Source organism: Panthera leo, chromosome D1 (assembly GCF_018350215.1).
Source record: "Panthera leo isolate Ple1 chromosome D1, P.leo_Ple1_pat1.1, whole genome shotgun sequence".
NCBI classification, from domain to species: domain Eukaryota; kingdom Metazoa; phylum Chordata; class Mammalia; order Carnivora; family Felidae; genus Panthera; species Panthera leo.
The window spans coordinates 115,017,511-115,043,073 of record NC_056688.1 but is presented as its reverse complement, the minus strand read 5'-3'; the positions used below and the strand labels follow the sequence as shown (position 1 = coordinate 115,043,073).

Here is a 25,563-nt window from a genome sequence, read left to right as displayed (position 1 = left end):
GTGGGGATGTGAGGGCTCCTGGACACTTTGCTGCTCTGAAGTTATGTGTCCTGGGGACACTGGAGGTCTTCGTAGCTCACAGTCTCTGTCCTTCCTGGGACAGAGAAGAGCCACCTTCCTGGCCCCGTAATTCTGCACGTGGTGCCTGGAACCTACTCCTGGCTCGTCCCTGGAGGCCTTGCTTCGGCCCCATTCTCGCGCCACTCGTGGCTCTGCTGCTGCTTCCCAGGATCTCCTGGGTGTGTGGACGCATGGGCACACAGCCTGCCTCCAGCTCAGCACGCCTGCCTGGCTGAGGCTGGCACTTCCGGGCAGCCCCCCAGCCCCAGCCCCAGCCCCGCCCCTTGGTAGCACATCAGAGCTTTCGATGCGCTCGGGCTTATGTCTTGTGTAAAGGAAGAGCTTCTAAAAATTATGCTGTTAAAAAAAAACCAATGAGTACGTCGTTAAAAAAGTAGGAAGTTGGCTTGTGTTCTGTAAGCTCTCCATTTCAGCTTGTGTGTATTGTTCTTTTTATGGGTCTAACAAGTCCTGTTACTTTGGGGGAGTAGGTTTTGTTTTTCTCTTGAAGTCAAGTTTATCGACCAGTAATTTAATGCAACATGTGTCTAACCAGAGCACGGCTCGGTGAGTTTCCACAGATGCACACACCTGTGGAGATACAGCCCTCCGCACGGGCCGTCTGTCCCCACAGGTTTCTCTTGTCTCCTGTACCGTTTCGTGTACACGGAGTCACCCACCCTGCACACTGTGTCTGGCTTCTTCCGCTGGGCATGATGGTCTCATGACGTCCGCGTTGCGGTGTCCATCGGTGGGGCAGGATTGCTGGGGGTGTATGCTGTGTGGATGGGCTTCACCCTATCGTCACCATTTACCCATCGGCGACATTTGGGACGATGGCATGCATGTGCACAGTGTATACACAGAGATACGTAAGTTATTACATGTAAAATGTGAACGTACTTTGCGTATTAGAACACACAGGAGATACAACGTACTCCGAACACTGAGGAGGAACAAAGCTGGAGGAACGACACCAGCTGGCCTCGCTATGAGGCTGCAGTGACGAGGCCAGTGTGGTGTCGGCAGAGCGTTCGGCTGGGACGGACTGGGGGGTGCAGGTACGTGCCCACGTCAATGCAGTCGCCTCGTCGCTGCACAGGAGCAAAGGCATCAGGGGAGAGCCTTCTCAACAGACGGTCCCGGAACAGCGGAGAGTTCCCTGCGAGAAAGGAGACTGGATACGGGCTCTTCACTTCTCACGATAATTCATTGAGAAGGTTTATAGACCAAAGTGTAAAATATGAAGCTGTACAACTTCCTGAAAAGACAGTAGAAAATCTGGCGATCTTGGGTTTTCAAAGATGACACCAGAAGTTTGACAGTCTCTTGTAGAACTAAAGTTATTCTAACCATGGAATCCGGTAATTGGACTTGTAGGTATTTATCGAAATTAAAGTGAAAACTCGTGTCTACACAAAAACCTGCACGTGGATGTTGTACCAGCTTTATTCTAATTGTCCAAATGTGGAAGTGGCCAGCGTGCCCTCCAGTAGGTAAACGGATAAACAGAAACAGGTACATCCAGACGATGAAATGTTATTAAGCAGCAAAATGAAATGAGGTATGAAGCCATTGTCAGATAACAAAAATTGAAGTAAATTTAAAGATCAAGTTGGCTTTGTTCAGTGATTGATGGATGGGCGGTGTCCCATCCAGCAGTAGAAGGGACTCTGCCAGGCTTTTTAAAGACAGAAGGGTGGCGGTGAAGGAAGTCATTAACAGAGACCACATGGTTTGGGGCAGGGTCACCCTCCTGAGGGGGCAGAAGGGGGCTGCGGGCCAGCTAGTCCCATGTGGGCCGGTTAAAGGTTGCGCTCCTGGGACCGATACTACACTTTGTTTGGGTGGGGATTGAGTCGTGCTTTGCTGACATGGGGCTCAGCCCAAGTGACTTTGTTTTGGGCCTGCTGTCTCCTTTTTAACACTGCAAAGACGTAGGTGAAACTCAGACGCGTCTTACTAAGTGAAAGAAGCTATGTGGAAAGGCCACGCACACTGCAACCGTGTGACTCTGGTAAAGGTGCAGTGGTGGTAAGGTCACTGGTTTCTAGGGCAGTGGGGGAGCCAGTGGTAGAGCGCTGGGGAGTGTGGGGAGTGTTTTGAGTGTTCTGTACGATAACTATGATGGTAGACCTGTGACTGCGTTGGTCAGTGTCCACAGGACTCAACAACACAGAGTAAACCTAATGTTCACAAGTGAAGGAAAGATAATTTCGGACGTCGGGGACCCAGGAAGGGATGCAGACTGTGGCCAGACTCTCGGGGTGTTACAAACGCGTGAAACCCCCTCGCTGAAGGGGCGGGAGTCCGTAAGACTCAAGGCAGGGCACCCGCCCGCTAGCGCCGGGCTCCAGTTGACGAAGTCGTTCCCGGCGGGGTCAGGTGACCAGTTCTGATCCTGCGGCCCGCGTCCTGGAGTGGAACAACCGAGTACGTGGCCGGCGGCCGGTGGGAGCCCCGTGCGGTCTCACCGCTGAGTGGGAGGTTACAGGGGATCGAGGGGAGGATGGGCCCTGGGGTAACGGGTGGTGGTTGGAGACGTAGTAAGAACTCGTGTTTAGCTTAACGTAGGTACAGCTGGCTGCGCAGAGAAACATTTCTCATTTGTGTGTTTGCACGGTTTGTACACACAGCTCTGACTATCGGCCGAGAGGCCCAGAAGCTATAATGCCCGAGTGGCAAGGAGCACGTCACCCCCCAGAACGTGGCTCCCAAGACCATCCTCCAGGGAAGGAGCCCAGAGAAATGGCTGGGCTCTGGGAAGGGGCTCCCAGAGAAATGGCTGAACCCAGGCCTGGGGCAGGAGATGCCAGGAAGGTCTGGGAGGGTCGTCTAGCGCCAGAAAGAAAGTGCTCAGAAAAAAGCACAACGCCCCACAGATGGGGTTATGTTAAAGCTCTGATACAGGAGACCATCGAAAGGGCTCCCAATGGTCAAAGTAGGTAAATGGATACAATTTGAGCAAAAAAAAAAAAAAATCTATAAATTATTACCACATTATAATCCAAAGTATAAAATGCATATCCGTGAGTCCGTGCCAATATAAATGATAAAGTAAGTGAGGGAGAAGAGACAAGTAGCCCGTGTAGATAAATTCCAGATAAACATAGGTGCTCCCCAGCCCTTGCGTGCAGGCTGTGTAGAGGAACCCCTCCCCCCAAGAGCAGAGCAGGGAGGGCACCTGACAGGTGTGTCCCAGCCAGGGGACGTCAGAGATCATGTCGGTGTGATGTGATCTTACTCCCAAAAACAAGATCGAAATCACAGAAAGCGGCAGATGGCATTCGCTAAGGGTCGTCCTCCAGAGCACCTGACCGGTCTTCAAACTGCAGGCCATCCAAAACAACGCCTGAGGCTCTGTCACAGCCCAGGGGGGTTTTGACCCCGAATGTCACGGGGGTCCTGGTGGGGTCCTGGGCCAGGAAAGGGACTTTGGATGAAAAGTGAGAAAGTCTGAAAACAGTGGACTGTGGTTAATGTACCGGTGTGGATTCGTAAATTGTGACAGACGCCCCATCCTCACGTCGGGTGTTAACGCAGACCTGGGTGCAGGGAGTGGGGGGGATACTGTACATCCTTCACCTGACTCACGGATCTTGCCAAGTGACCCTAAACACTGCCTTAAGATGTACAACCGAGGTTGGAATTGAGAGTCTGACCTGGTGAGGGCAGGTGGGGCACAGGCGCCCTGAGACTTCACCTCCCTCGTTCTGTTCTGGTGGTGACTTCTCTGGGAGTCACCCGTGGCTCCAAAGCTATCTCTCGGTCGTGCCAGGAGGGGCCTCTCCTGGGGGTGGAGGGTGTCACACTGGGAGCGCTGCCTAGTGGGGGTCTGTGTGCCCCTCCAGGCAGCCCCTTGCAGACTTCCCGCCTCCCCACACCCTGCCCTGAGCAGTGGGCACCTCACGGGCCCTCTGTGTCAGCCCCTGTGATGGGGATGTGGGTCCCGCCCTGCTGAGCGCAGTGGCCAGTGTCCGTCTGTCCCTCCACACTTACTGTGGTCCGGAGGCCGGCAGGAGCAGGGAGCCTGTCCTACTCGGGACAGGACCACTCTGCACACCCACAGCAGCATGCTGCCCGGTGCGATCGGAACACACCCTGGCCACATGGGGGTGGGCAGGAGCGGAGGGGCTGGCAGGCGGTGTCCTGTGGGGCCCGGCCTCACGGGTGCCTGCCCTGGACCCTGGGCGCTCTTGGGGCGGGGGGGGGGGAGCAGGTGCTTCCAGGCCGACGCCTCCGGCCTCCCATGTGGCGTGTGGTGTCGCATCGTGCGTGTTGGAGGGCAGCAGCCCAGCTGCACACTGCGATGTGCGTCCCTGCCAAGGAACTGCCGGCAGTGGGGAGGGCAGGCGGCACTGCCCCCCTCAGACCCTGCGCTGGGCGGGCGGTGGCCATGTGAATGGAGCGTGAGCACCGCTGTCTGCGTGTCCTCCTTGCTCCTGTCCCCCCCCCCCCCCCCCCCGTGCAGGCACGTGTCCGTGTGTCTGTGCACGTGTGGTTGCAGCACGTCCGCTTGGTCCTGTTGTGAATTAGCCCCGTGGGGACTGCGTGGGGGGTGCTGCCCTTGCCTTGCGGGAGCAGAGAGCCTTCCGACCCTGGCATCCTTCTGTCTTCGGCGGGCCCTCGGTGCCCTGGGTGGTCACGTGTGGAATTTCAGGGGCTCTTTCAATGGGAAGCACACACACTAGTGGGCACCGCTTTGCCACCTAGACGACGCACAGCCTCCACCAAGGGTCTCGTCCCAAGGGCGGGTCTGCCTCTGGCAGTTGGCCTGGGCGCCCCCCCCCCGCCCACGAGGCCCGGCCTCCTCCCTCCCTGGGGACAGGGGCTGTCGCTGCAGAGGGCATCCTGGGGTCCCTCCTACCCCCAACCTCCCGCCTGGGAGACACACACTGAGGGGCTGTTTGTTCTTTGTTTGCAGAGGTATTGTGGCCAGTATTTTGGTTTTCTTATGTTTTGGAGTCACACAAGCTAAAGACGGGCCATTTTCCAGACCTCATCCAGGTAACTCGCCCTTTCTCTTTCCGTGTGTGCCCATGTGACGGTTCTGTCCCGAGCAGTCGCTCCGTGTCTGTGCTGCTGGGTGTGAATGTCCTGTCCTCCTCTTCCCAGCCCCTCCCGCCAGCCAGGGCGCACTGTCACAGCTGAGGGCGAGGGCTGGGTTTCCTGCAGCCCCTTCTCCCGTCTCTCCGCTCCTCACCTTGTCCCGCAGCTGTCCTTACCCCCTGTGCGCCTTCCACCCACTGTGTCTCAGGGGGCCGCTTCTACAGACCTTGGTGCCCCAGGACTGGCCAGCGGGGTCGGCATGGGCTTCAGCTGGTGGCCCTGCCATTGGCCTGCTCACTGGGTGCCATCTGCAATGAGTTCTCCTGTCTCTAACCCCCAACCCCCAAGTTGAGGGAGTTCCAACAACCCCCTGGGCCTCAGAGCTGCAGAGCCATGCTCGAGCTGCCCCCTAGTCCTGCCCCCCTGCCCCCCCCCCCCCACTGCTGGTCCTGCCCCCTAGTCCTGCCCCCCTGCCCCCACCCACTGCTGGTCCTGCCCCCTAGCCCTGCCCCTGCCCCCCCCCCCACTGCTGGTCCTCTTCCCTAGCCCTGCCCCTGCCCCCCACCTCTGGTCCTGCCCCCTGCCCTGCCCCTGCCCCCCCCCACTGCTGGTCCTGCCCCCTAGCCCTGCCCCCCTGCCCCCCCCACTGCTGGTCCTCTTCCCTAGCCCTGCCCCTGCCCCCCCCACTGCTGGTCCTGCCCCCTAGCCCTGCCCCTGCCCCCCCCACTGCTGGTCCTCTTCCCTAGCCCTGCCCCTGCCCCCCCCACTGCTGGTCCTGCCCCCTAGCCCTGCCCCCCTGCCCCCCCCCCCCCACTGCTGGTCCTGCCCCCTAGTCCTGCCCCCCTGCCCCTCCCCCCCCCACTGCTGGTCCTCTTCCCTAGCCCTGCCCCTGCCCCCCACCTCTGGTCCTGCCCCCTGCCCTGCCCCCCCCCCACTGCTGGTCCTGCCCCCTAGCCCTGCCCCTGCCCCCCCCCACTGCTGGTCCTGCCCCCTAGCCCTGCCCCTGCCCCCCCCCACTGCTGGTCCTGCCCCCTAGCCCTGCCCCTGCCCCCCCCCACTGCTGGTCCTGCCCCCTAGCCCTGCCCCTGCCCCCCCCCACTGCTGGTCCTGCCCCCTAGCCCTGCCCCTGCCCCCCCCCCACTGCTGGTCCTGCCCCCTAGCCCTGCCCCCCACCTCTGGTCCTGCCCCCTGCCCTGCCCCAGCCCCAGTGTGTCTAGGGCTCCAGCCTCATTGAGGGCTGCCTCTAAGGGCAAGGCATGGTTGGTTTCCTGAAATGTTACAACTTAGTAACCTTTGTAATCTTAGAACCTTTGTTTCTTTTCTGTCTTAATAGGGGTGTGTATTCATTGTAGAATACTTGGAGAGTACAAAAAGTATTTTAAAATAGAAACAAAAGCCACTCACAGGAAGAAGCCACTGTTAAGGTTTAGTGTGTTTCTGCACATGGTACACACGTAGCATTTAAACATGGGATCCTACTCTGTGTGGTTTTATATCAGAGTTCCTCACTTCAGGGAAACACAAAGACCCCCTTACTAATTTTTTACTTGACAACTAGATATTTAATGGCTGCTCGTTTGGTGGTCATCTGAACGCACTCCGGTTTGTTTACCAGTCGTATCATTGCCTGTGTCCGATCATTCGTGTAGCACAAAGTCCTGGGAGGAGAAGCAGCAGCTTAAAGGGCGGGACTATTTTAGGCCGTGCTGGAGGTGACCGGACTGCCCTGGGGAAGGGTCGGTGAGCGCTGTGGCTGTGAGCTAGTCCCCGGGTGCTCCGAGCGGTACGGGGGCACCTGCCTGGGGAACCTGCGCTGGCTGGTCTCACCGGCCACTCTGCCCCCCTCGATGCCTGGTTGGGACGCTGACACTGGGTGACACCGCCTGGTGCCTGCCAGAGGGGCAGTGGTGAGTGCACGCAGCTGCATGGCCTGGCCCCGCGGCTCCCCACCTGCTCAGTCTTCTGGGCCTCAGAAGGGTCTGAACTAGCCAGAGTGAGAGAACAATTTAAAACCCACCAAAAGTCATGACAAAAGTCCGGGTGCCTGTTGGATCGGCCGGGAAGAGTTCTGGAGAGTCAGCGGACGGAGGGGGGGGCAGAGCAGGTCGCTTGTGGGCGCTGGGCCCAGCCTGGGATCGGACAGCGGTGGGCAGCTGCTTGGCCTCTGGGCTCCTGGGAGGCCCTGCATCCCGTCCAATCTGGGGTGCCGGTCACCCGCTCCCATGTTGCGTGCTGGGCTCTGCTGCGCCTGCCTTTCGGTTTGGTTGCTGGGTGTGAGCGGCTTCCCTGCCGGTCTGTGATTTACCGAATGCAGAGGCCCGCTCTGGGGCACCTGCTCCCTCGTGGCGGGCAGGACGCCTCAAACTTGTCAAGTCAGAGCACATGGGAAGTGGTCCCCTCAATCCTGGGCAGCATGCCATGGGGACGGTGGGGAGGGTTTTCTGGCCCAGAAACAAGGTGCTTTGTTGGGAAGCTTGAATTGGCTACCGTTCCAGTTGAAACTGGCCCGTGAAAAAGGCCCGTGAAAAAGGCACCCTTCTCTTCACGATTTCTGTTTTCATGCGTGGCTCCCTCTGGAAGCTGGAGTAAACAGAATACTGTGAGGGCCGCGGGGGCCGCTGGATTTGATGCGCAGGAAGAAAGTGGGTGTGCAGGTGGGGCGGGTGCTCGGGGAAACCAGGGGCGCACCCGCTGCGTGTTCGGGGGCGGGGCGGGCCCTGGGGGTTCTACAGGTGGAGGGGGATGGGCAGTGGGGCATGGCCAGCTGGAGGCCCTCTGATGGGGAGGGGAGCAGACGAGCTCAGTGTCACAGGGCCCGTGAGGAAGGTGCCCTCGCATGGCTGTGGGGCGAGCGCTGCGGGGAAGCACCCTGAGTCGCTTTACCGCAGGCCCTTTTAGATCCTGCTGCAGCCTTGACCAGAGAACTTTCCAGGCTCTTCCCAGACTCCACGGCACCAAGGCTAGTTTGTCACGTCCACTGTTTACCCCACGCCCGGAGGCACTTGAGCAAAGCGTCCTTCGGGCTTTGTGCTTCCTGCCTGCGTGAGCTGCAAGCGGAGGTTTCACAAGCCCGAGGGTGCTGGCTGGGCCCCGGAGCCCCACACAAGCGCCTCCTTACCAGCTGCCCTCCCTCCCCCTGCCGGCGGCTGGGATCCCCAGGGCCAGCGGGGCCAAGGTCTCTTCCACATTTGTAAGCACCACCGTTGTTATTCAAGGAAAATCGTTTTTAAAACTAAGCTAAGCTGGTGGTGTTTCTTTAAGCAGACACAAGCAACGGGAAAGTAGATAGTTTAGGCCGGTATTAAACAGGATTGTCAGGGTTGTTGGAAGGTGAAAGTTGTCATTTGTGGTTTTTTTAATTTATTTTGAGAGGGCGTGCACGTGAGTGGGGGGCGGGGCAGAGGGAGAGAATCCCAAGCCGACTCCAGGCTGCCGGCGCAGAGCCCCCTGTGGGGCTTGGTCTCATGGACCCTGAGGTCGCGACCTGAGCCGAAGCCAAGAGCCACGTGCTCCCCGTCATTTGTCTCAGACGATGGTTTTAGATGTTTCCTCTGCTGCTCTTTCCTCCCCTGGTGAAAATCTGAGCCTCCCCTTTCAAGGGATGAAAACCAGGTGGCCATAAAAGGAATTTGGGGGACAGGTGGTTTTTTTCCCTGCTTTATTAAGATTTCATTGGCCCAGAACAACGTGTGGGTTTAAGGTAGACCAGGTGATTGACAGCCCCCCGTCACCCCCGCAGAATTAGTTTCTTTTTTGTGGTGAGAACACTGAAGATCTCCCTCAGCAGCTGTGAAGTGTGTATTCCGGGGACCCGCGGTGCGGGTGGAGATGGGAGTCTCCTGAAGGTTCGACAGAAGCAGGGTCGGTCTAGCCTCCGGCTTGGCATTGGAGACCGTTGTCAGTGCAACTCACCGCGTTAGCGCTGAAGGAAAACGAAGTCTCCTCCGCATTCGTGGTGAAAACTTAGCATGCTGGGATTCATAGGTTTTCTTAACTCGCCACAAGGCATCCGGCAGAAACCCACTGCAGGTTTCCTCAGCGGTAAAGGTCAGAGGTCTCACCGGTACACACGCGCAAGGGCGCTGGCTGCCCCCGCTTCTGGCCCCGGGGTGGGGGGTGGGGGGGAAGCTGGAGCACTGGCCGGAGGCATCGGGGCCGGAGGCAGGGGCACAGCCCAAGCTCGCTTCTGAGTGAGGCCTCGCGCAGGCGTGCTGCCGGCCAGCGGCGGGGCTGGCGCCCCTGACGCTTGTGTTCTGTGTCTCTGTAGCTTACTGGAGGTTCTGGCTCTGCGTCAGCGTGGTCTATGAGCTGTTCCTCATCTTCATACTCTTCCAGGTGAGCGGGTTTTCTCGGATAATCTGGGGGTGTGGGCGGTGCCGCGGCCCCGGTAAGCGAAGGGTGTCCGAGCAGGCTTTGCCCACCAGCCCCTCGGGAGCTTTGGCAGGAAGCGAGGCTGTGAGGGGGACCCTCCAGAAGGGTCCGCTTTGGGAAGGCTGCGGGCACCGCGTCTCAGCAGGGTCTCTGCCCTGAGCCGCGTGTGGGCCCTGCCCAGACGGCCCCCGCTGGCGAGCGGGGATGGGGCCCAGTGGGACGGTCTGCTCGGGTGGGACGCCTGCCTGTCCCCTGAGCAGCAGGGTCCCACCCCTGGGGAGGGCGGCACCCCCACTAGCTGGTCCTGGGGTTTAGTCCTCGGGGCTTCTCCCTCCGAGTGCACCTTGTGCAGCAGGATGGTCCGGAGGGAGGCCGGAACGTTCTCCGTAGTAAACCGTGGCTCCCCACTTGCTGGCACTGGTGTCTCTTTACTAAAGCTTTTCCTTCTGCTCAACCCCACGTGCACCTAGACGGTGACCTTCAGTTTACAAAGTACTTTCTTATTCACAAGCTCACAGCTCCCGTCAGTTCTGTCTCTCGTGGTTTATCGCCACGTGGTGAGATTCACTCTTAGCGCGGTGTATGGTTCTGAGTGTTGACACCTGTATGTGTAAACCCATGTCTAGGACACAACAGTGGCTCGTGTCCCCCAGAGCGCCGACCTGCTCTCCCTCCACCACCAAGTCCTGCCCTGTGGGAACCCCCTGGGGGCGCGCTCGCTTGTGCCTCCTGGGCCCTTGGAGGGCGTCGGGGTCATCGGGGTCGTGGGGGTCGTGGGCCATCTCCTGCTGGGCGGGACGGCCTTGACCTCGAGCGGGAGCCGTTTCCTGAGTGGGGCTGCTGGTGACAGGCCCGCGGGCACCCAAGCACGTGTTAGGTCTGCTCGCACTGCTTCCCAGCACGACTGGCCAGTGGCTCCCTCCAGGAGAGAGCTCCTGCCACCAGACCCTGGGCGGCACCCGCGCTTGTCGGGACCCTTACCGTGGCCGCCTCTCCTGGCCTTGTTTGCGTTTCTGGGTCAGCCAAGTGTCCTCCGTGGTGCAGTGCTCGTGCCGCGGGACCGTCCTGCTCGGGGTCTGCAGCCTGCACCTGGCACAGCTGTGCCCGAACGTCTGGGTTCCTGCTCTCTGGATACAGCAGTGCCCAGCCTCCGATCCTGTGGCTGATGTCACGGTCTGAGGGTCACTTCCACAGACCCCAAGCTGGGGACAGGTCGAGTTGCAGGACAAGGCAGTGCGTCTGTCTGGCACAGATGTGATGCGGGTCTGAGGCCAGAAGACGTCTGTCACCCGACCTCATCCTCTGCCCTGCTTCGTCCCTTGTCTGGTACTTGGGGCAGGAGTGAGGGGATGGTGTCCTGACCGCAGGCCTCCCGGGGCCACTCCCTGTGGGCTGGTGGCCAGAGGGGGCCCGAGGGAGGGGTGAGGCTGTGTCTGCTGCAGGCAGCCTTCCGTCTGTCGACCCCAGAAGTCTCCTTAGCGCTAAGGCCAGAAAGGGCGGTCTGCTGCTGTTGGTATCCGTGTCTGGGAAGGCTGACCTGATGTCGTGTTTCTTCTGGGAAGGCCTGTGGAGAGGGGCAGTAGCAAGAGCGGTGACCTGTGACCCCACCTGTGTCCCCACCCACACAGCCTCCACGTGGGGAGCGTGGCGCATCTCCTTGGACTCGGGGCCTCCCCACCCCCACCACGTCTGCCCGTCCCTGCACTGCAGGGTGTTTGTCCCTACTCGGCAGAGGCGTCATCCACACACCCCAGGCCACACGCACGCTTTCGGGACTTTAGCCGAGCTCTCCCGTCGCCACCAGCAGCATGTGGCCTCACTGACCAGGGCGCTGGCCTTGCAGACTGTCCAGGACGGCCGCCAGTTTCTGAAGTATGTGGACCCCAAGCTGGGAGTCCCACTGCCGGAGAGGGACTACGGGGGAAACTGCCTCATCTACGACGCAGACAACGAGAGTGACCCCTTCCACAACGTCTGGGTACAGGCGGGCCCTAGGAGCTCCGTGCTCGGGGTGGGGCCAGGAGTCACGTGCTTAATCAGCTCCCCAGGTGCTGACCTGTCCTGCATGTTTCTGGAACCCCGGTCGTTCTGCAGATCAGACAGGGTGGGGTTGGCGTGGGCCCTGCCAGGCGCTGACCTCCCTCCTGCCTGACCCAGGGCTCCCTTCAGCTTAGCCCACTTGGCGAAGGGTCCGTGCAGCCCCCTTGTGGGGCAGGTCCCTGCCTCTCAGCCTGGAGACCTGCTCTCCTCTGTGGTCAGGGCGTGCTGTCCGCCTGCGTGCGGGATCCCAGCTTTGTCCCTGGGATCCAGTCAGCACAGCTCAGAGAGGCAGGAACCGGGCCCAGGTGCTCATGGAGAAGGAGGGACCAGTGGCTTTGGGCCGCACACGAGGCCAGTGTCCTGTCCCCATAGGACAAGCTGGACGGCTTTGTGCCTGCGCACTTTATTGGCTGGTACCTGAAGGTAAGGTGACCTCGTCGTCAGAAGGACACCCTCGTTTTCAGGTCTGCCTTGTGCTCTGAAGCCACTTCCCAGCCACAGGCTGATGTTCAGAGTGGTTGACCGTGGTGGGCGAGGGTCTGGGGGCCATGGCTCAGGCCAGGCAGCTGTCCAGAGAGTTGACACAACTGCTTGGGCACCCTGGGTCCTGCCCCGACCCGCACTTGTCCTTGGTGTCGTGGCCTCCAACTAGTGCCTCGCCCCGCTCCTGAGGGGGTCAGGGGTGTCGCCCTGGAGCGGCTGACGCTCTGCCGCGGCCTGCAGACCCTGATGATTCGTGACTGGTGGATGTGCACGATCGTGAGTGTGATGTTCGAGTTCCTCGAGTACAGCCTAGAGCACCAGCTGCCCAACTTCAGCGAGTGCTGGTGGGATCACGTAAGTGCCAGCATCTGCCCTGGGGGGTCGAGGGCAGGATGGGACTGGGGACCACAGGCGCCCACCACCTCCCTGGCTCCCGCCCCCAGTGGATCATGGATGTGCTCGTTTGCAATGGGCTGGGCATCTACTGCGGCATGAAGACTCTTGAGTGGCTGTCTCTGAAGACATACAAGTGGCAGGGCCTCTGGAACATTCCGACCTACAAGTACGGCTCTCGAGCTGCCCTGGTCCATGGGGGGAGGGATGTCAGCCCGACCCCAGCCTGTCTAATCAGGTCCTCCTCATCCCCTGCCAGCGTTTTTCAGAGGCTCTCCAGGAGCTGCCCCCGTTAGGTGACCCGGGAGGGCGCTGGGGAGTGGGGTCTCCCGCCCATCACGGGCCCCCGGCACGGCTGCCGGGTGGAGCAGAGGGGCCCCGGGCTGACGGGCACCTGTGCTCCCAGGGGCAAGATGAAGAGAATCGCCTTCCAGTTCACGCCCTACAGCTGGGTCCGCTTCGAGTGGAAGCCCGCCTCCAGCCTGCGCCGCTGGCTGGCCGTGTGCGGCATCATCCTGGTGGTAAGGCTGGCCAGTCTCGTGTGCGCGCCTGCTGGGCAGCCCGGCTCGCCACCCACCCTCCTCTGTCCCCCAGTTTCTGTTGGCAGAGCTGAACACGTTCTACCTGAAGTTCGTGCTGTGGATGCCCCCCGAGCACTACCTGGTCCTCCTGCGGCTGGTCTTCTTTGTGAACGTGGGCGGCGTGGCCATGCGGGAGATCTACGACTTCATGGATGACCCGTGAGAGCCGGGGGGGCGGGCCTGGGCACACTGGGCGTCGCTGCCCCTGGGGCACAGCCGCAGCGCCCTCAGCCGAGTGCCCTCCCCCGCAGGAAGCTCCACAAGAAGCTGGGCCAGCAGGCCTGGCTGGTGGCGGCCATCACGGTCACAGAGCTGCTCATCGTGGTGAAGTACGACCCACATACGCTCACGCTGTCGCTGCCCTTCTACATCTCCCAGTGCTGGACGCTCGGCTCTGTGCTCGTGCTCACCTGGACCATCTGGCGCTTCTTCTTGCGGTGAGTGCCGTGCTCCCGGTGGCCTCGACACCAGCTCGGGGGCCGTGTTCGGCTGGTGTCTGCGTCCCGCGGCCCCTGCCTGTAGCTGGGTGGGGGCGTCCCTGTGAGGGGACTGCCAGGGGCCGGCCGGTGGTGACTCGGCCCCCACCGTCCCCAGGGACATCACCCTGAGGTACAAGGAGACTCGACGGCAGAAGCAGCAGAGCCGGGGGGACCAGGGCAGAGCCGGGGGCGACATGGATGGACACCTGCCTGGGCCGGAAGACCCCCCAGGGCCTGCGGAGCCTGAGAGGGAGGGGGTGCCAGCCCCAAACTGATGCACCTCACGACTGCCCAGAGCCCGGGCCTGCTGGAACCTTCCGACAGGCCTCAGCCCTTGTGGTTTTATTTTCCCTTTCTCCCATGCACATAGCTGGGCTCTGTGGGATGCAGGTGGCCCCTGACCCAGGCGTGTGTGTGTGTGTGTGTGTGTGTGTGTGTGTGTGTGCGCGTGCCCGCGCACATGTGCTCCTGGGGCTCCTCTCAGCCTGACCCGTGTGGCTGGGCTTGCTCCGGGCAGCTGGTCCCCTCCCCTTTCTGCACAGTCAGCCCGCCGGCCTCTGGGCCACAGCGAGCCCTCAGCACCCAGACGGACGGCTCAGGCCCAGCAGAGGCATCACGGTGCCTTCCTCTGCTCCCTGGGCCCCCAGCCACTCTGAAGCCCTGACTGCACCTCACTGGACCCCCATTAGCCCCTCGACGGCACATGTGAAGGATGACCATCCAGTGATACCCTGAGACAGCTGAGAAGGGGCAGGTCTAAGCAGGCAGCCCTGAGCCACTTCCCGGGGAGGCTTCATCTGACCCAGCAAACCTGGGGGTGTGAACGGGGCCGGAGGTCACCGGATTGGCTCCTTGAGGGACGTGGAGTCAGAAACTCAAAGGCCCTGGGCCTGAGGTCGGGAGGAGGGGCAGAGGGTCTTCGAGAGCTAACAGAACAAGTAAAGCAGGTCCTTACCGGCTCCCGGCCCTGTGGGCCCTGTGCATCGTGTGCCCACTGCTGGTGCTGCCCAGAGGGCTGGGGGCACGGGGGCAGGTGTGCAGATGGGCCGCCCCGGAGCTGCTTCCAGTGGGGGTGATGGGCCGCTGCACGAACCCAGTGGGGGAGCCCTAACAGAAGCGTGACACTTGCGACACGGACGCCGTGCCTGGTGGAGACCCCGCAAGAAGGACAAGCACTCCTCCTGCCAAAAAAAGTGCTTTAATAAAAGTGTCTGAAACTTTCCCACAGAAGTCCATCGATTTGAACACTTCTCTTCGTTCTCAGCCAGGACGTCCGGAGGGGGGGGGGGCAGGGGGCCTCTCAGGAGATAATCCGCAGGCCCGGCTTGCGTTCTCCCAGGGCCTGGAGGAGGTCCTCGGTCTGCTGCGTCCAGTAGATGTCGTACAGGCTGCGTGCGCGGGGAGGAGCGGGGTCACGGCCCCGCGGGCCGTCCCCCAGCTCCCGCCGCCCTCCCCCTTCCCCCACCACGCCCCACTCACACCAGCTGCTCCAGCACACAGTCAGGCCGCTCCAGGCTCTCCATCAGCCGAAGGATGCCCCGGTCGTCCATGCGGTTGTTGCTGAGGTCCAGCTCCCGCAGGCTGCGGTTGACCGCCAGGAGCGAGGCCAGGCCGTCACAGCCGCCGTTGGCCACGTCGCAGTCCCCCAGCCTGGGCAGACAGCAGGGCACGGGTCACGACGAGAGGATCCGCCACAGAACAGGGTGCTGGCAGGGCTGTCCCCGCACCGCGATGCTCATGGAGCCCTGAGGCACGTGTGCGTGCACACCGTGCGCCGAGACCTCAGCGTCGTAGCCGTTCCCCAAACCTCGGACTCGGGAGCACGTCTGTCTCCGGCCCCGTGGCCAGCCCCGGGCAGACACCCCAACCAGAGAGGGAAAGGAGGTGCACACGGCTGCCCTCCAGGCTGAGCGGTCAGACGGACCCGAGGCTGGCACACCCTGGCCACAACCTCCCCGGGGCCAACTCGGGTCACCAGAGGGCCTCCTACAGCTGCTTGCTTGCTCACCGCCAGGTGCTGGAGCCTGGCTGGGCTGCCAAGGAGGCACCCGGAGGCCAAAGGTGGGAGGGAGGAGGGTGGCCGGAGGCACAAAGTGCACAGGGGCTTCCAGCCTCCAGAGCAAGGACACCTAGGTGGGGGGTGGAGCTGTGGACCCAAGCCACGCCCCCAGAGCACCCCAAGGAGCTGGCAGCAGACCAGGCCCTCTGGATAGAAAAGCAGGGGACCCTGTCGGGCTCAGCCTGCAGGGCCAGCTGTCCAGGGCTTCTTCAGCCACACCCTTCACCTGTGTCCCGCCCAGCATGGCCAGGCATCCCCAGAAGCCACAGTGAGAAGCAGAGATCCAGAGGCCGCCAACAAAGCCAAAACCTGCGACACCAGAAGCAAACGGCTGACGGGCCAAAAGAGAGAACAGAAACAACGGGGTGTCGGGCTCCAGGGCGGTCGGTGAGACCCGGCAGTGGGTTCCTGAGAGCTCCGGGAAGGAAGAAACAAGATCGGGAAAATCCTCGAAGGCTCGACACTGGAGCACAAGCAGGCGTCCAGCACAACAAAGGAACCAGGACCCCGGAACACAGCCGTGCAGGGCAGGGGCCAGGGGTCCCGGCGCACAAAGCAGGTGCTGCCAGGCCTTTGGGAGCCCGCGGGTTCCGGGAGTCGCCAGACGTGGCCGTCGGGAGTAGGGAGGGGCCCCAGGGGGATGCGCGGGACCCCGGACTTGGACCCATCAGACTGAGACGTGCCAGGCACGCCCGTGCTCGCTCACCAGAGCACCCGCAGCGTGGCGCTAGGCTGGCTCAGGCCCTGGCACAGCTCCTGGACGCCGGAGTCGCCCAGCTTGTTGTCACTCATCTGCAGCTCCACGAGGTGCTTGTTGTGGGTCAGCATCGCGCTGACGTGGGGGCAGCACGCGGCCGTGAGGCCACAGGACTTCACCCTGGGAGAGAAACAGCACTAGGGCCTGGCCACGCCCACACCTCCGGGGCGCGGAGGCCCCGAGCCCCTCAACGCCCGCCCTCCAGGGACACACGGCACCCCCTCCCCGCACGCCTCCCCCCCCCCCCCCCCCCCCCCCCCCCCCCCCCCCCTGCAGGCACAGAAGCTGACCTGGGGCCTGGGCCCCGGGGCACCAGCACCACCGTCATCCCTGAGGTGTCCCCAGGCGCCACGCTCCTCACAGGCCCACCGGCCCCCGACTGCCATCGGGCTGCGCTCACCACAGGGACTGCAGCTGGCATCCAGGCTCCAGCAGGCTCTCGCACAGCAGCCGGGCACCCTCGTCCCCCAGCGCATTGCCTGCCAGGCTCAGCTCCTTCAGGCTCTCCTTGGCCCTGAGCACTTGGCACAGGTCTCTGCAGCCCGTGGTGGTGATGTCACAGTCCCAGAGCCTGCAGAGCCGGGGCCGCATCACTGCAGGGCCCCCAGGGGACACACAGCCAATCTTCTCAGATACTCCCCACCTGCCCGCTGGGGCCACGGCTCTCTGAGGAAGCAGGGCGGGCGCGAACTCACCACAGGACCCTGAGCCGGGAGCTGGGGTGCAGCAGCGCGGGGCACAGTGTGGCGATGCCCTGGTCACCCAGCTTGTTGTCACCCAGGTCCAGCTCCTGCAGCGAGGCCTTGGAGGCCACGACACCGCACAGGTCCTTACAGCTGGCCGGCGTGAGGCCGCAGTTCTCCAGTCTGGGGGCACAGGGGGGCCGGCAGAACTGGGAAGCCCCCGTGGTCCCGTCCCCCCGCCAGACCCCACACTTACTTGAGCGTCTCCAGCTGGCAGGCAGAGTCCACCAGGCCCCGACACAGCACCTGCACGCCAGCCTCGCCGATGTCGTTGTTGCTCACCACAAGCTCCTTGACGTGCCTCCAGGCCCTGAGCACTGCGGCCAGGGGCTCACAGCTGGCGGCCGTCAGGTTGCAGTACTCCAGCCTGGGGACAGGTGGGTGTTGGGAACTCTGGCCGAGGGAGCTCGGTCCGGGTCTCCTCTCCCGCCCCGGGCTGCAGGGCGCATGAGACTAGAGGGCTGCTGGGCTAAGGGGCCATCTCCTTGCACGGTGGGCGCTCAGGGCCGCTTGGAAGCCGGCCGCCAACCACGAGCCCCACCCTGAGCTTGGGGGTCACTGGACCCGGGAGAAAGATGCCAGTCTCCCGATCTGGGTCTGCCTGTCTTCCTCCGTCGCTGAGCCCATCAGCACACTTCTGGTGGCCAGGCCGCCCCACACGTGATGTGGGGCTACAGGCCACCTTTTAGCTTTTGGACCACAGCCCCAGCATCACACACAAGGACCATCGGCAGGTCCCCCAGAGCTCCCTCTTCAAAGCTCCCTGCGGCCAACACGCTGAGGCAAGGGCTTGCCCAGGGCAGTCCTCAGCCGAAACCACAGTGACCCGGAAGTGTAGGGCTGGGGGCGGCCTGGGTGGCAGGCCCCACACTCACTGAAGCTTCTCCAGGTGGCACTGGGGGTCCAGGAGTCCTTTGCAGAGCAGCTGCAGGCCCGCGTCCCCCAGCGGGTTGTCGCTGAGCTGCAGCTCGCGCAGGGTAGGCAGGGAGCGCAGCGCGTCGGGCAGGACCTCGCAGCCGGTGTTCGTCAGGCAGCAGTTCCGGAGGCTGGAGCACACCCAGTCAGCCATCAGCAGGGTCCCCGCCAGCCAGGCCATGGCCCCCAGGGAAAGTGCCCCTCTGTCCTCAGGAGCCGGGGTGAAGCAGACACAGCACCAGCACCTCTCCCCCACCCCGGCCCCCTCGCCTGGGAGAGCCCTGGGCCTGGCCTTGCAAGAGGGCCGCCACCTCCTCTGGGGTCTCCAGGCAAAGGAATAGAGGGCAGGAGGGGATGCACCTCGGGGCCTAGAGGACACTGGGTCGCGAGCCCAGGAACAGCAGGCAGGGCCGTGGCGTGAACAGACCCCACGGGGGGACAGGGGCCCGAGACAAGGCGGGAGGAGCCCCCACCCTCCAGGACCTGCTGCTGCCTCCCGCCCCCCTTCCCCAGGCTGACCAGTAGGTCCACACCTGAGCTCGGGGTGGGGCAAGCACCTGGGCCGTGTGGATCATACAGGCTCACCTGAGCTTCTGGATCCTGCAGCTGGGGCTCTGCAGGCCCTGGAGCACCAGCCGCACCCCGGCATCGTGCAGCTCATTCATGCAAAGGCTCAGCTCGGTCAGCGAGGGGTTGGCCTGGAGGGCAGAGCAGATGTCCTTGCACCGCACCTCCGTGAGGCCACAGTCATCCAGCCTGTGGACGGGAGCGTACGGGTCACCTCACGAAGCTTCCGCCGAAGACACCAGCACATACACAGGTGACGTCTGGGCCCCCACACCCTCCGCGCCGCACCGCGGGGGCACAGTCGGCACGTGAGAGCTCTCGTCTGCCTCCCGGGAAACACCAGACCGGCACCAGGCGGCAGCTCTGAGAAGTGCCACAGAAAGGGCACAGCACCTCGGAGGGGCCGGCCAACCGGAGGGGCTCGCCAGGACGGGCACGAACGGCAGGGGCCACCCCGACCAGTGAGAACTGAACGCGGGTGGGAGGAAAACCAGCTGTCGCTCACAGGAGAATGACAGCTGATAAATGTGAACGGAATGAGGGGATTAAAAATCCCCATTAGACAAAGGCCCAGTAATAACTGTTCTGGCAAGGTCCACCGACGGATGACAAAATCAGGAGGCGAAAGTCTGAGCAGAAGCAGGATGTTAGCAGTCTCTGCGTGTCTCACCCAAGATATTTACCAATTACAAAGAGGAAACAGGAACTCTGTAGTGGGGACAGCTGGCAGACGCCGCCCTCACAGGTGGTCACGGTGACCAGAGGTGGCCGTTGGGTGCCATGGCGGTCGGTAGGATACAACATACCCCGCAGACACAACAGCATTTCTGCATATTCTCGTGAAAAGCTCGTGACTCAGCCCTGACGGGAAGTCAGAAAGACTTCCCAGAGCCTGAGCAGGCTCAAGAGTCGGGTGGCCGAGGACAAGAAGGGACAGAGGGACCATGTGAAGTGTGCACTGTGCATCAGAAGCCCCGCCCACTGTGGTGCTGGGGAAGGCGGCAGAGCGGCCGGCCGGGGGTGGGGGCCCGCCTGCCGCCTCCGTGTGCACCTACCTGACCACCTGGTACTGCTGGATCAGAGGCAGGAGCTCCGTCCACCGGGCGTCACTCAGCTGCTGACACTGGATGTCGAGATTCATGGTTCGAGGTGAAGTGTCTTCTAGACAGAAGGTGGACGGAGAACACTGTAGCCAGACTCCCTCAACGCCTGATGGGCCAGGGACCCCGCAGAGGGACAGAAAGCCCTAATAGGACCCCCAAGTGGGGGCCGATGGTTCAGAAGCCACGGCCCCTCCCTTGGCCAGTGAGCACCAGCTTTGTTTCCTTTCTTCAGCACCCTTATACACCACAGCCTCCAGGAGCAAGATCGGGGGTGGGCGGGGGGAGGCTGCACCTGCTGGGCTCCCCTGACAAAGGCCACCGCAGAGCTTGGGGACAATGCTGTGGGCCTCACCTCTCAGCCTCCCACGCTCCGCCTTTATGGGCCCCTCCTGCCCAGCCGGGCCAGGACCTGCGCTGGCCATCGGCAGCCCCTGCTTCTCACTTGCCTGGGTGACGCCACAGTTTAAGGACCCCAGCAGGTGGAGTACGGGGACCAGCGATCCGTGCAGTGCCATGGACACTCTGCCTGCCAGCTCAGCCAGCTTCTCCCCTCTTAGAACCAGAGGGCTGCACTGGCTGGGCAGGCAGTGCCACAGCCCCACCTGGCTAGAGAAGGCTAGAGAAGCCCCACCCTGGCATTCCAGGACCCTGGGCCCGAGCTGCCTGTGCTCAGCTAACAGTTCTCCGAGGGGTATCAGCCCCAGATGCCCTGGAAAGGGCTGAGTAGGTGGGGGGTGGGACCCCAGGCCCACTGGCCCGCACTCTGGGTGGTGCACTCATGGATGGTCACTCTGGTGCCCATGTCCACAGTCCCTTTCTGGGGGCTGAAGACTCCAAACAGGCCGGGGCACATCCTCAGCCCCACCCTGGGTCAACCCAGGGCCACGGAGAAATCAGGCCATCAGGCAGGACTTTGGCAAAGCAGTCTGGCATGGGAGCAGCTCACCAGGGACAGCACAGAGCCTGGGTAAACGATTAACTGCCTGCTGGAGCTTTAGGGGAGCATTGACTGTGGCAGGGGGGCCGCTGGCAGGCGAGAGCAAGGGCATCCTGCTGGGGTGGAGGCAGGGAAGGGAGCTGGGTTTCACTCAAATGCAACAGCAAGCCCAGGAAGGACCCACACCTGGAAACAATGAATTCCTGCTGCCTTCCAGAAAGGTCAGGACAAACAGGATGACTCAACCCCATGTAAGGCTCCTGGTGCCACGACACCCCAACTTCCTGCAAAAACTGCCTCATTCGTGTCCCTGGCCGAAGGCAGGAGTCCCCCTCCCAACCCCGGCAGGTTCAGGGCCAAAGTCCCAGGGAGGCGCGGACCAGGTAAAGGCTCCCGCCAACCAGCAGGCAAGGTTTACGTGTGCATGTCCTGGCGGATGAGCCCGCGGAGGAAGCTGGCTCCCACAACCGTCCAAAGGCGGAACCCAGAGCTCGCCCAGCCCGCTGCCCAGGCCGCGCGAGCAAACCGGCTCCGCCCCCGCGGGTCCCAGGGTGTGGTCAGTAAACCCTGAATCCAGAATCCTTAGTCATCACGGGAGAAAGGGAGTGGGAGGCGGGGCTTCAGAGGGACCCTCTCTCCGAATCCTGTCTGACATCCAGGGCCTGGGCTCTCCCGAGGTGATCTGCAGTGCAGAACAAGGAAACCCGAAGCGAGCAGCTGAGTTCCCCCCCCCCCCCCCCCCCCCGCCAACACCCTCCCAGGGCTTGACCAGACCCTGGGAGAACCCCTTGGTTGGGCTGTGGCGCTAGGAGGACACTTCTTAACGTCTGTGGGCCACGGATCCCTTTGAGAACCCCAGGAAAACCTGTAATGCCCGCAAAGACGCCGTATCTCCCTGCTTCTCCCGGAATCAGGACCCCCACCAGCTCGGCTGCTCCCTAGGGTCCCAAGAGGGCACTTAGTGCTTTCGCGTGTGACAAATGGCCGCTGCGCAGGGCCGTGCCCGGAGGACAGGAGCCGGGGGGTTGCGTCCCCGGCCTGAGCCCACCCGAACCGCACCGGAAGGCTGAAGCGCGTCCCGGGCCCACTGAGCCCCAAGCCCGGCGGCCCCCGCGCCGCGCGGTTACCTGCGCGAGGCGCGGGGGGCGCCCAGGGGTGAGCCGGGGTCCGCACGAGGCCTCCCAGGGCCGCGGCCGCCGCCCTCCCCGCACGCCGGAGGCCGCGAATGTGTCCGGGGCCCGCGCGGGATTGCTCTGCGGGGCGGCGGCCTCTCGGGGCTCGCGCGCGAGGGGCCCCGCGGAGGGTCCGGACGCGGGTCGCCCCAGCCCCCGCTCCCGCCCCCGGCCCGCTCGCCGCGCAGCTCACCTCGGGCCGAGCCGCTGCTTCCGCGGGGGCCTGGGGCGTGGTCCGGGCCCTGTCCCGGGGGTGGGGCCACGTCCTGGGCCGCAGCCCGAGCGGCGCGACTCACCCGCGCGCCGCCACCCCGCCACCCCGCCTCGTCTCCCGGGGCACCCTAGCCCCAGACGGGGGCCCGCCCTCCATCTCTCGCGGGCAGCGTTTCTAGGCGAGGGCCGTTTGGGAGCGGGTGCTCCGCAGGCAAAACCGAACTCGGGCGCTTGCATTACAAAGAAGGGGAGGCCCGACCGTCAGGGCTTCTCTGCAGCACCCCGACTCTGCCCGTGAGAACCATCACTGACGGGGAAAGGTCTTCAGGAGGACCTTGTTAAGGTTTTCAGACACGCGGAACAAGGCACACTGTGTTTCAAAAAGGCCGGGGGGCGGCGCTTTACGCCTTGCTCTCGGCCCGCGTGGGCCACCTCCTGGGGCGCGCGCGCCTGGAGCTCGTGTGTCAGCTCTCCCGCTTGGACGCGCTGCGGTGATCTGTTCAAGGGCGTCCCTCACGGACCCGTACGCTCGTTAGATCAGGGATGACGGGTGCGTTCTCATCACACCGGCCTCCGTCACTTCGACCACTGCTTACCGACCACCTACTGAGTGCCAGGCGCTATGGTGGGCGCTCGGGCTGCAGGCCAAGCAGAGCAACGTCTCAGGCCTCACGGAGCTCGCAGTCCCGTGTGAGTAAATTCATAGCATTTAGAATGTGGAGAGTGCAAAGGTGGGGAGGAGGGTGGATGATGCAGGATAAAAGCGAGTCAGGAGTGAGTGCTGGAGGGGCAGGACGGAGGTCACTTCCCCAGTGAGAGCAGGTCTCTTGAGGCTGAGGCCCAGAGGCTGCGGCAGGCCGGAGGGAGACGGGTTGGAGTGCTCAGTTGCGCAAACATTGGAGAGTGCCCGCTGCAGACCCAGCGTGAACTCTGTGGCCACCAGGGGACAGCACAGTATGGGTAGGGGATGAGGGACCTGGGAGGTGGGGAGTCTGTCCTTTGAGGGGAATAAGGCGAAGGGTTATTCAATTTGGCGAGAATATTTGCCTGGGCCAGTCCTTCCTCGGGCAGCTTGCTGGGCGCCAACAGACAAGGGGGTCAGGGCCACCACTGTGGGGCGCCAGGGGTCCCAAGCGGGTTCGCAGAGGTGGGCCAAAGCAGAGCCCCCCACCCCCACCCCCAGAGCAGGTGCAAGTTGTCAGGCTGTCATCAAGCGAAGGCAGCAGAGCAGCCCCCTTCCACCTCGATGCAGGGAGGGGAGAGTGCAGCTGGGAACTGGGTTTCTGAGTTTCTTGCAGAAGCTCCTGAAGGCTGCGGGCGGCTGAGAGTGGAGGGGCCTCTGGGTGCAACAGTGTTCCAGCCAACTTCCACAGGGTTTTGTTTGTTTTCTTCAGGCAGATACCCAGAAATGAAATTAAAGGATCATTTGGTATTTTTAACTCTCTGAGGAACCTCCCTACTGTTCTCCAGTTACATCCCCACCCACGGTGCGTGAGTGTTCCCCTTTCCCCACATCCTCACCAATAAATCTTACCGGTTGACAGGCGTGAGGTGGCATCTCGTTGTGGTTTTGATTTGCGTTTCCCTGACGAGTGACGGTGAGTGCTTTTCATGTGTCTGCTGGATAGCTGGTGTCTTCTTAGGAGAAATGTCTGTTCAGGTCCTCTGCTCATTTTTAACCAGACTGTTTTGGGTTTTTTGTTTCTTGGTGTTGTGTGGTAAGAGTTCTTTATGTTTTTTTGGATATTAACCCCTTATCAGATATATCATTTGCAAATATCTTCTCCCAATCAGTAGTTTGTCCTCTCATTTTGTTGATGGTTTCCTTTGCTATAAAACGATTTTTGTCACAGGAGCGGTATGTGGTCTTTGTAGAAAAACCAGAAGATACAGATAAGAAAATGAAAAGCCCTAATATGCCGCCTTCCAGACACAAAGGCTCTGACATCTCTGGATATGCTCCTACTTCTCTGAACGCACGACACACGTATTCTTAACAAAAAACGAGATATTAGTAATGGTAGGCAGGATAATAACCAAAGATGACCAGGTCCTGATCCCTACCTTATGTGGCAAAGGGGTCTTTGCAGATGTGACTGAGTTAAAGGTTTCGAGATGGAGAGACTGTCCTGCATTACTTGGATAGGCCCAAAGTAATCACGAGGGTCTGTATAAGAGGGACGCAAAAGGGTGAAAATCAGAGATATGACAATGGAAGCAGAGGTTGGAGTGGCTGTGTTTTGAAGAGGGAAGAAGGCAGCCTCTAGAAGCTGGAAAAGGCCAAGAAGCAGATTCTCCCCTGCAACCCTCTGGAAGGAACCAGGCCGGTGGATAGTTCGATTTGACCCCTAGGGCCCATTTCCCACTTCCAGTCTTAAGAGCTGTAAAATAAATCTGCGGCAATGTGTTACAGCAGCAGTAGGAAATTAAAGCATTATGGGGCTGCTGTATTTTTAAGAGTACTTGTGTATACCCTGTATATGCAAACATACAGGTACACTAATCAGTATGTAATACAATCTTTTAATGACCACATTGTGCAACTGAATGTATCCAGTTCGCTCAACCAGTATCTACAGGCTGACATTGACTGTTTTCAGGTTTTTCAGGCTTTGCAGCATATTTTCCTACCTGGTTACCTTCTTGGCACACCATCCAAGAGGGTGGCTTGCCTGGTCGTGAGGTCCTTCCAACACACTGCCCACCTGGCGACCTGAAACGCTGCAGAAGTCCACTGGCTTTCCCCACACTCGCAAGTCTCCACACCCGAGTGCCAATGATGCCAGCCCAATAATGCAAAGTGCCTGGACGCCCTTTTTAAATTTCAGCCAATCCTCTGACAACCCTGACCCCTCCGAGGTGCCGTCCCATTTACGTTTTGTCTTCCCCACGTGAGCCTTCCAAACAGCTCTCCCCAGGGTTCTCGGGTGACTTGACACGGGCAGAGTTGCCGGGCGGGGAGATGGCCAGGCCCAGTATCCTGTGGGGGTGACCCGGGCAACTCCCCTCTGCCAGGGCCGTCCTCCTTGGAGGGGCGGTTCTTTGGGGAACAAGGTCCAGGATTACTCCGGGGAAAATGTCGGCTGAGCCAGCCCCTGCTTGTGTAGCTCGCTGGGCGCCAAAAGACCAGAGATCAAGTCGGGCCCCAACAAGGAAAGGACAGAACTACCAAGACTCCGACAGCACAAGCGCACACCCATCGCCCCAGAGCAGGGACTCCCGGCGTGCCCCGGGAAGTGGGCCGGCGGCAAGGGCGCACGCGCGGAGGGCGCTCACGGATGCCCTGACGTCATCGGGACGCGCGGACGCCCGCGGGGCCCCGCCCCGACCCCCAGTCCAGGCGGCTCCCCCCACGACCCCGTCCCCGCCCCCAGCACCCCCGGCTCCAGCACCCAGCCCCCCAGTGTCGCTTCAATAGCGCACGTCTCTCCCGGGCAGCATGGCCGCAGCAGGGCCCGGCGCGAATCCACAGTCGACCCAAGGCCGGCGCTGGTAAGAGCTGACCCCGGGCGCGGACCCTTGCAGTGACTGACCTCCAGACGACGGACTGGGAGGCGGCCCACTTCCGACGGTGGGGGGGCCTGGCCGGGGCGCCGCGCCGGGGCGCCGCGTAGCTGCCGCGTCGGGACCGATGGTGGGGC

The 25,563-nt window shown here is 62.0% G+C and overlaps 2 protein-coding genes across 14 annotated transcripts in view; one reads left to right on the top strand and one right to left on the bottom strand.

The window, feature by feature from the left end:
- Positions 1–14,677, top strand: part of PTDSS2 (phosphatidylserine synthase 2) — a 24,389-nt gene extending 9,712 nt beyond the window's left edge. The window contains exons 3-12 of the mRNA XM_042904400.1: positions 4,985–5,067; positions 9,377–9,444; positions 11,324–11,458; positions 11,893–11,943; positions 12,244–12,357; positions 12,447–12,565; positions 12,803–12,917; positions 12,991–13,136; positions 13,229–13,414; positions 13,572–14,677. Of these exons, the coding sequence (XP_042760334.1) occupies positions 4,985–5,067; positions 9,377–9,444; positions 11,324–11,458; positions 11,893–11,943; positions 12,244–12,357; positions 12,447–12,565; positions 12,803–12,917; positions 12,991–13,136; positions 13,229–13,414; positions 13,572–13,731 (1,177 nt within the window). The 3' untranslated portion in view covers positions 13,732–14,677. The remainder of the gene's footprint in view (positions 1–4,984; positions 5,068–9,376; positions 9,445–11,323; positions 11,459–11,892; positions 11,944–12,243; positions 12,358–12,446; positions 12,566–12,802; positions 12,918–12,990; positions 13,137–13,228; positions 13,415–13,571) is intronic.
- RNH1 (ribonuclease/angiogenin inhibitor 1) lies at positions 14,639–25,563 on the bottom strand. 13 transcript variants are annotated; one of them, XM_042904401.1, is made up of 11 exons: positions 21,665–21,842; positions 20,918–21,219; positions 19,553–20,821; positions 18,516–18,686; positions 17,891–18,061; positions 17,212–17,382; positions 16,968–17,138; positions 16,673–16,843; positions 16,222–16,392; positions 14,936–15,106; positions 14,639–14,844 (listed from the first exon to the last, which is right to left on the bottom strand). In XM_042904401.1, the coding sequence occupies exons 3-11, from the start codon at positions 19,636–19,638 to the stop codon at positions 14,757–14,759; spliced, it is 1,371 nt and encodes a 456-aa protein (XP_042760335.1). In that variant the 5' UTR covers positions 19,639–20,821; positions 20,918–21,219; positions 21,665–21,842; the 3' UTR covers positions 14,639–14,756. The 13 variants fall into 13 exon arrangements, with proteins under 13 accessions (XP_042760335.1, XP_042760338.1, XP_042760341.1 ...); XM_042904404.1 differs by lacking the exon at positions 21,665–21,842 and having other exon boundaries at positions 19,553–19,658; positions 20,724–20,821; XM_042904407.1 differs by lacking the exon at positions 21,665–21,842 and having other exon boundaries at positions 19,553–19,655; positions 20,724–20,821.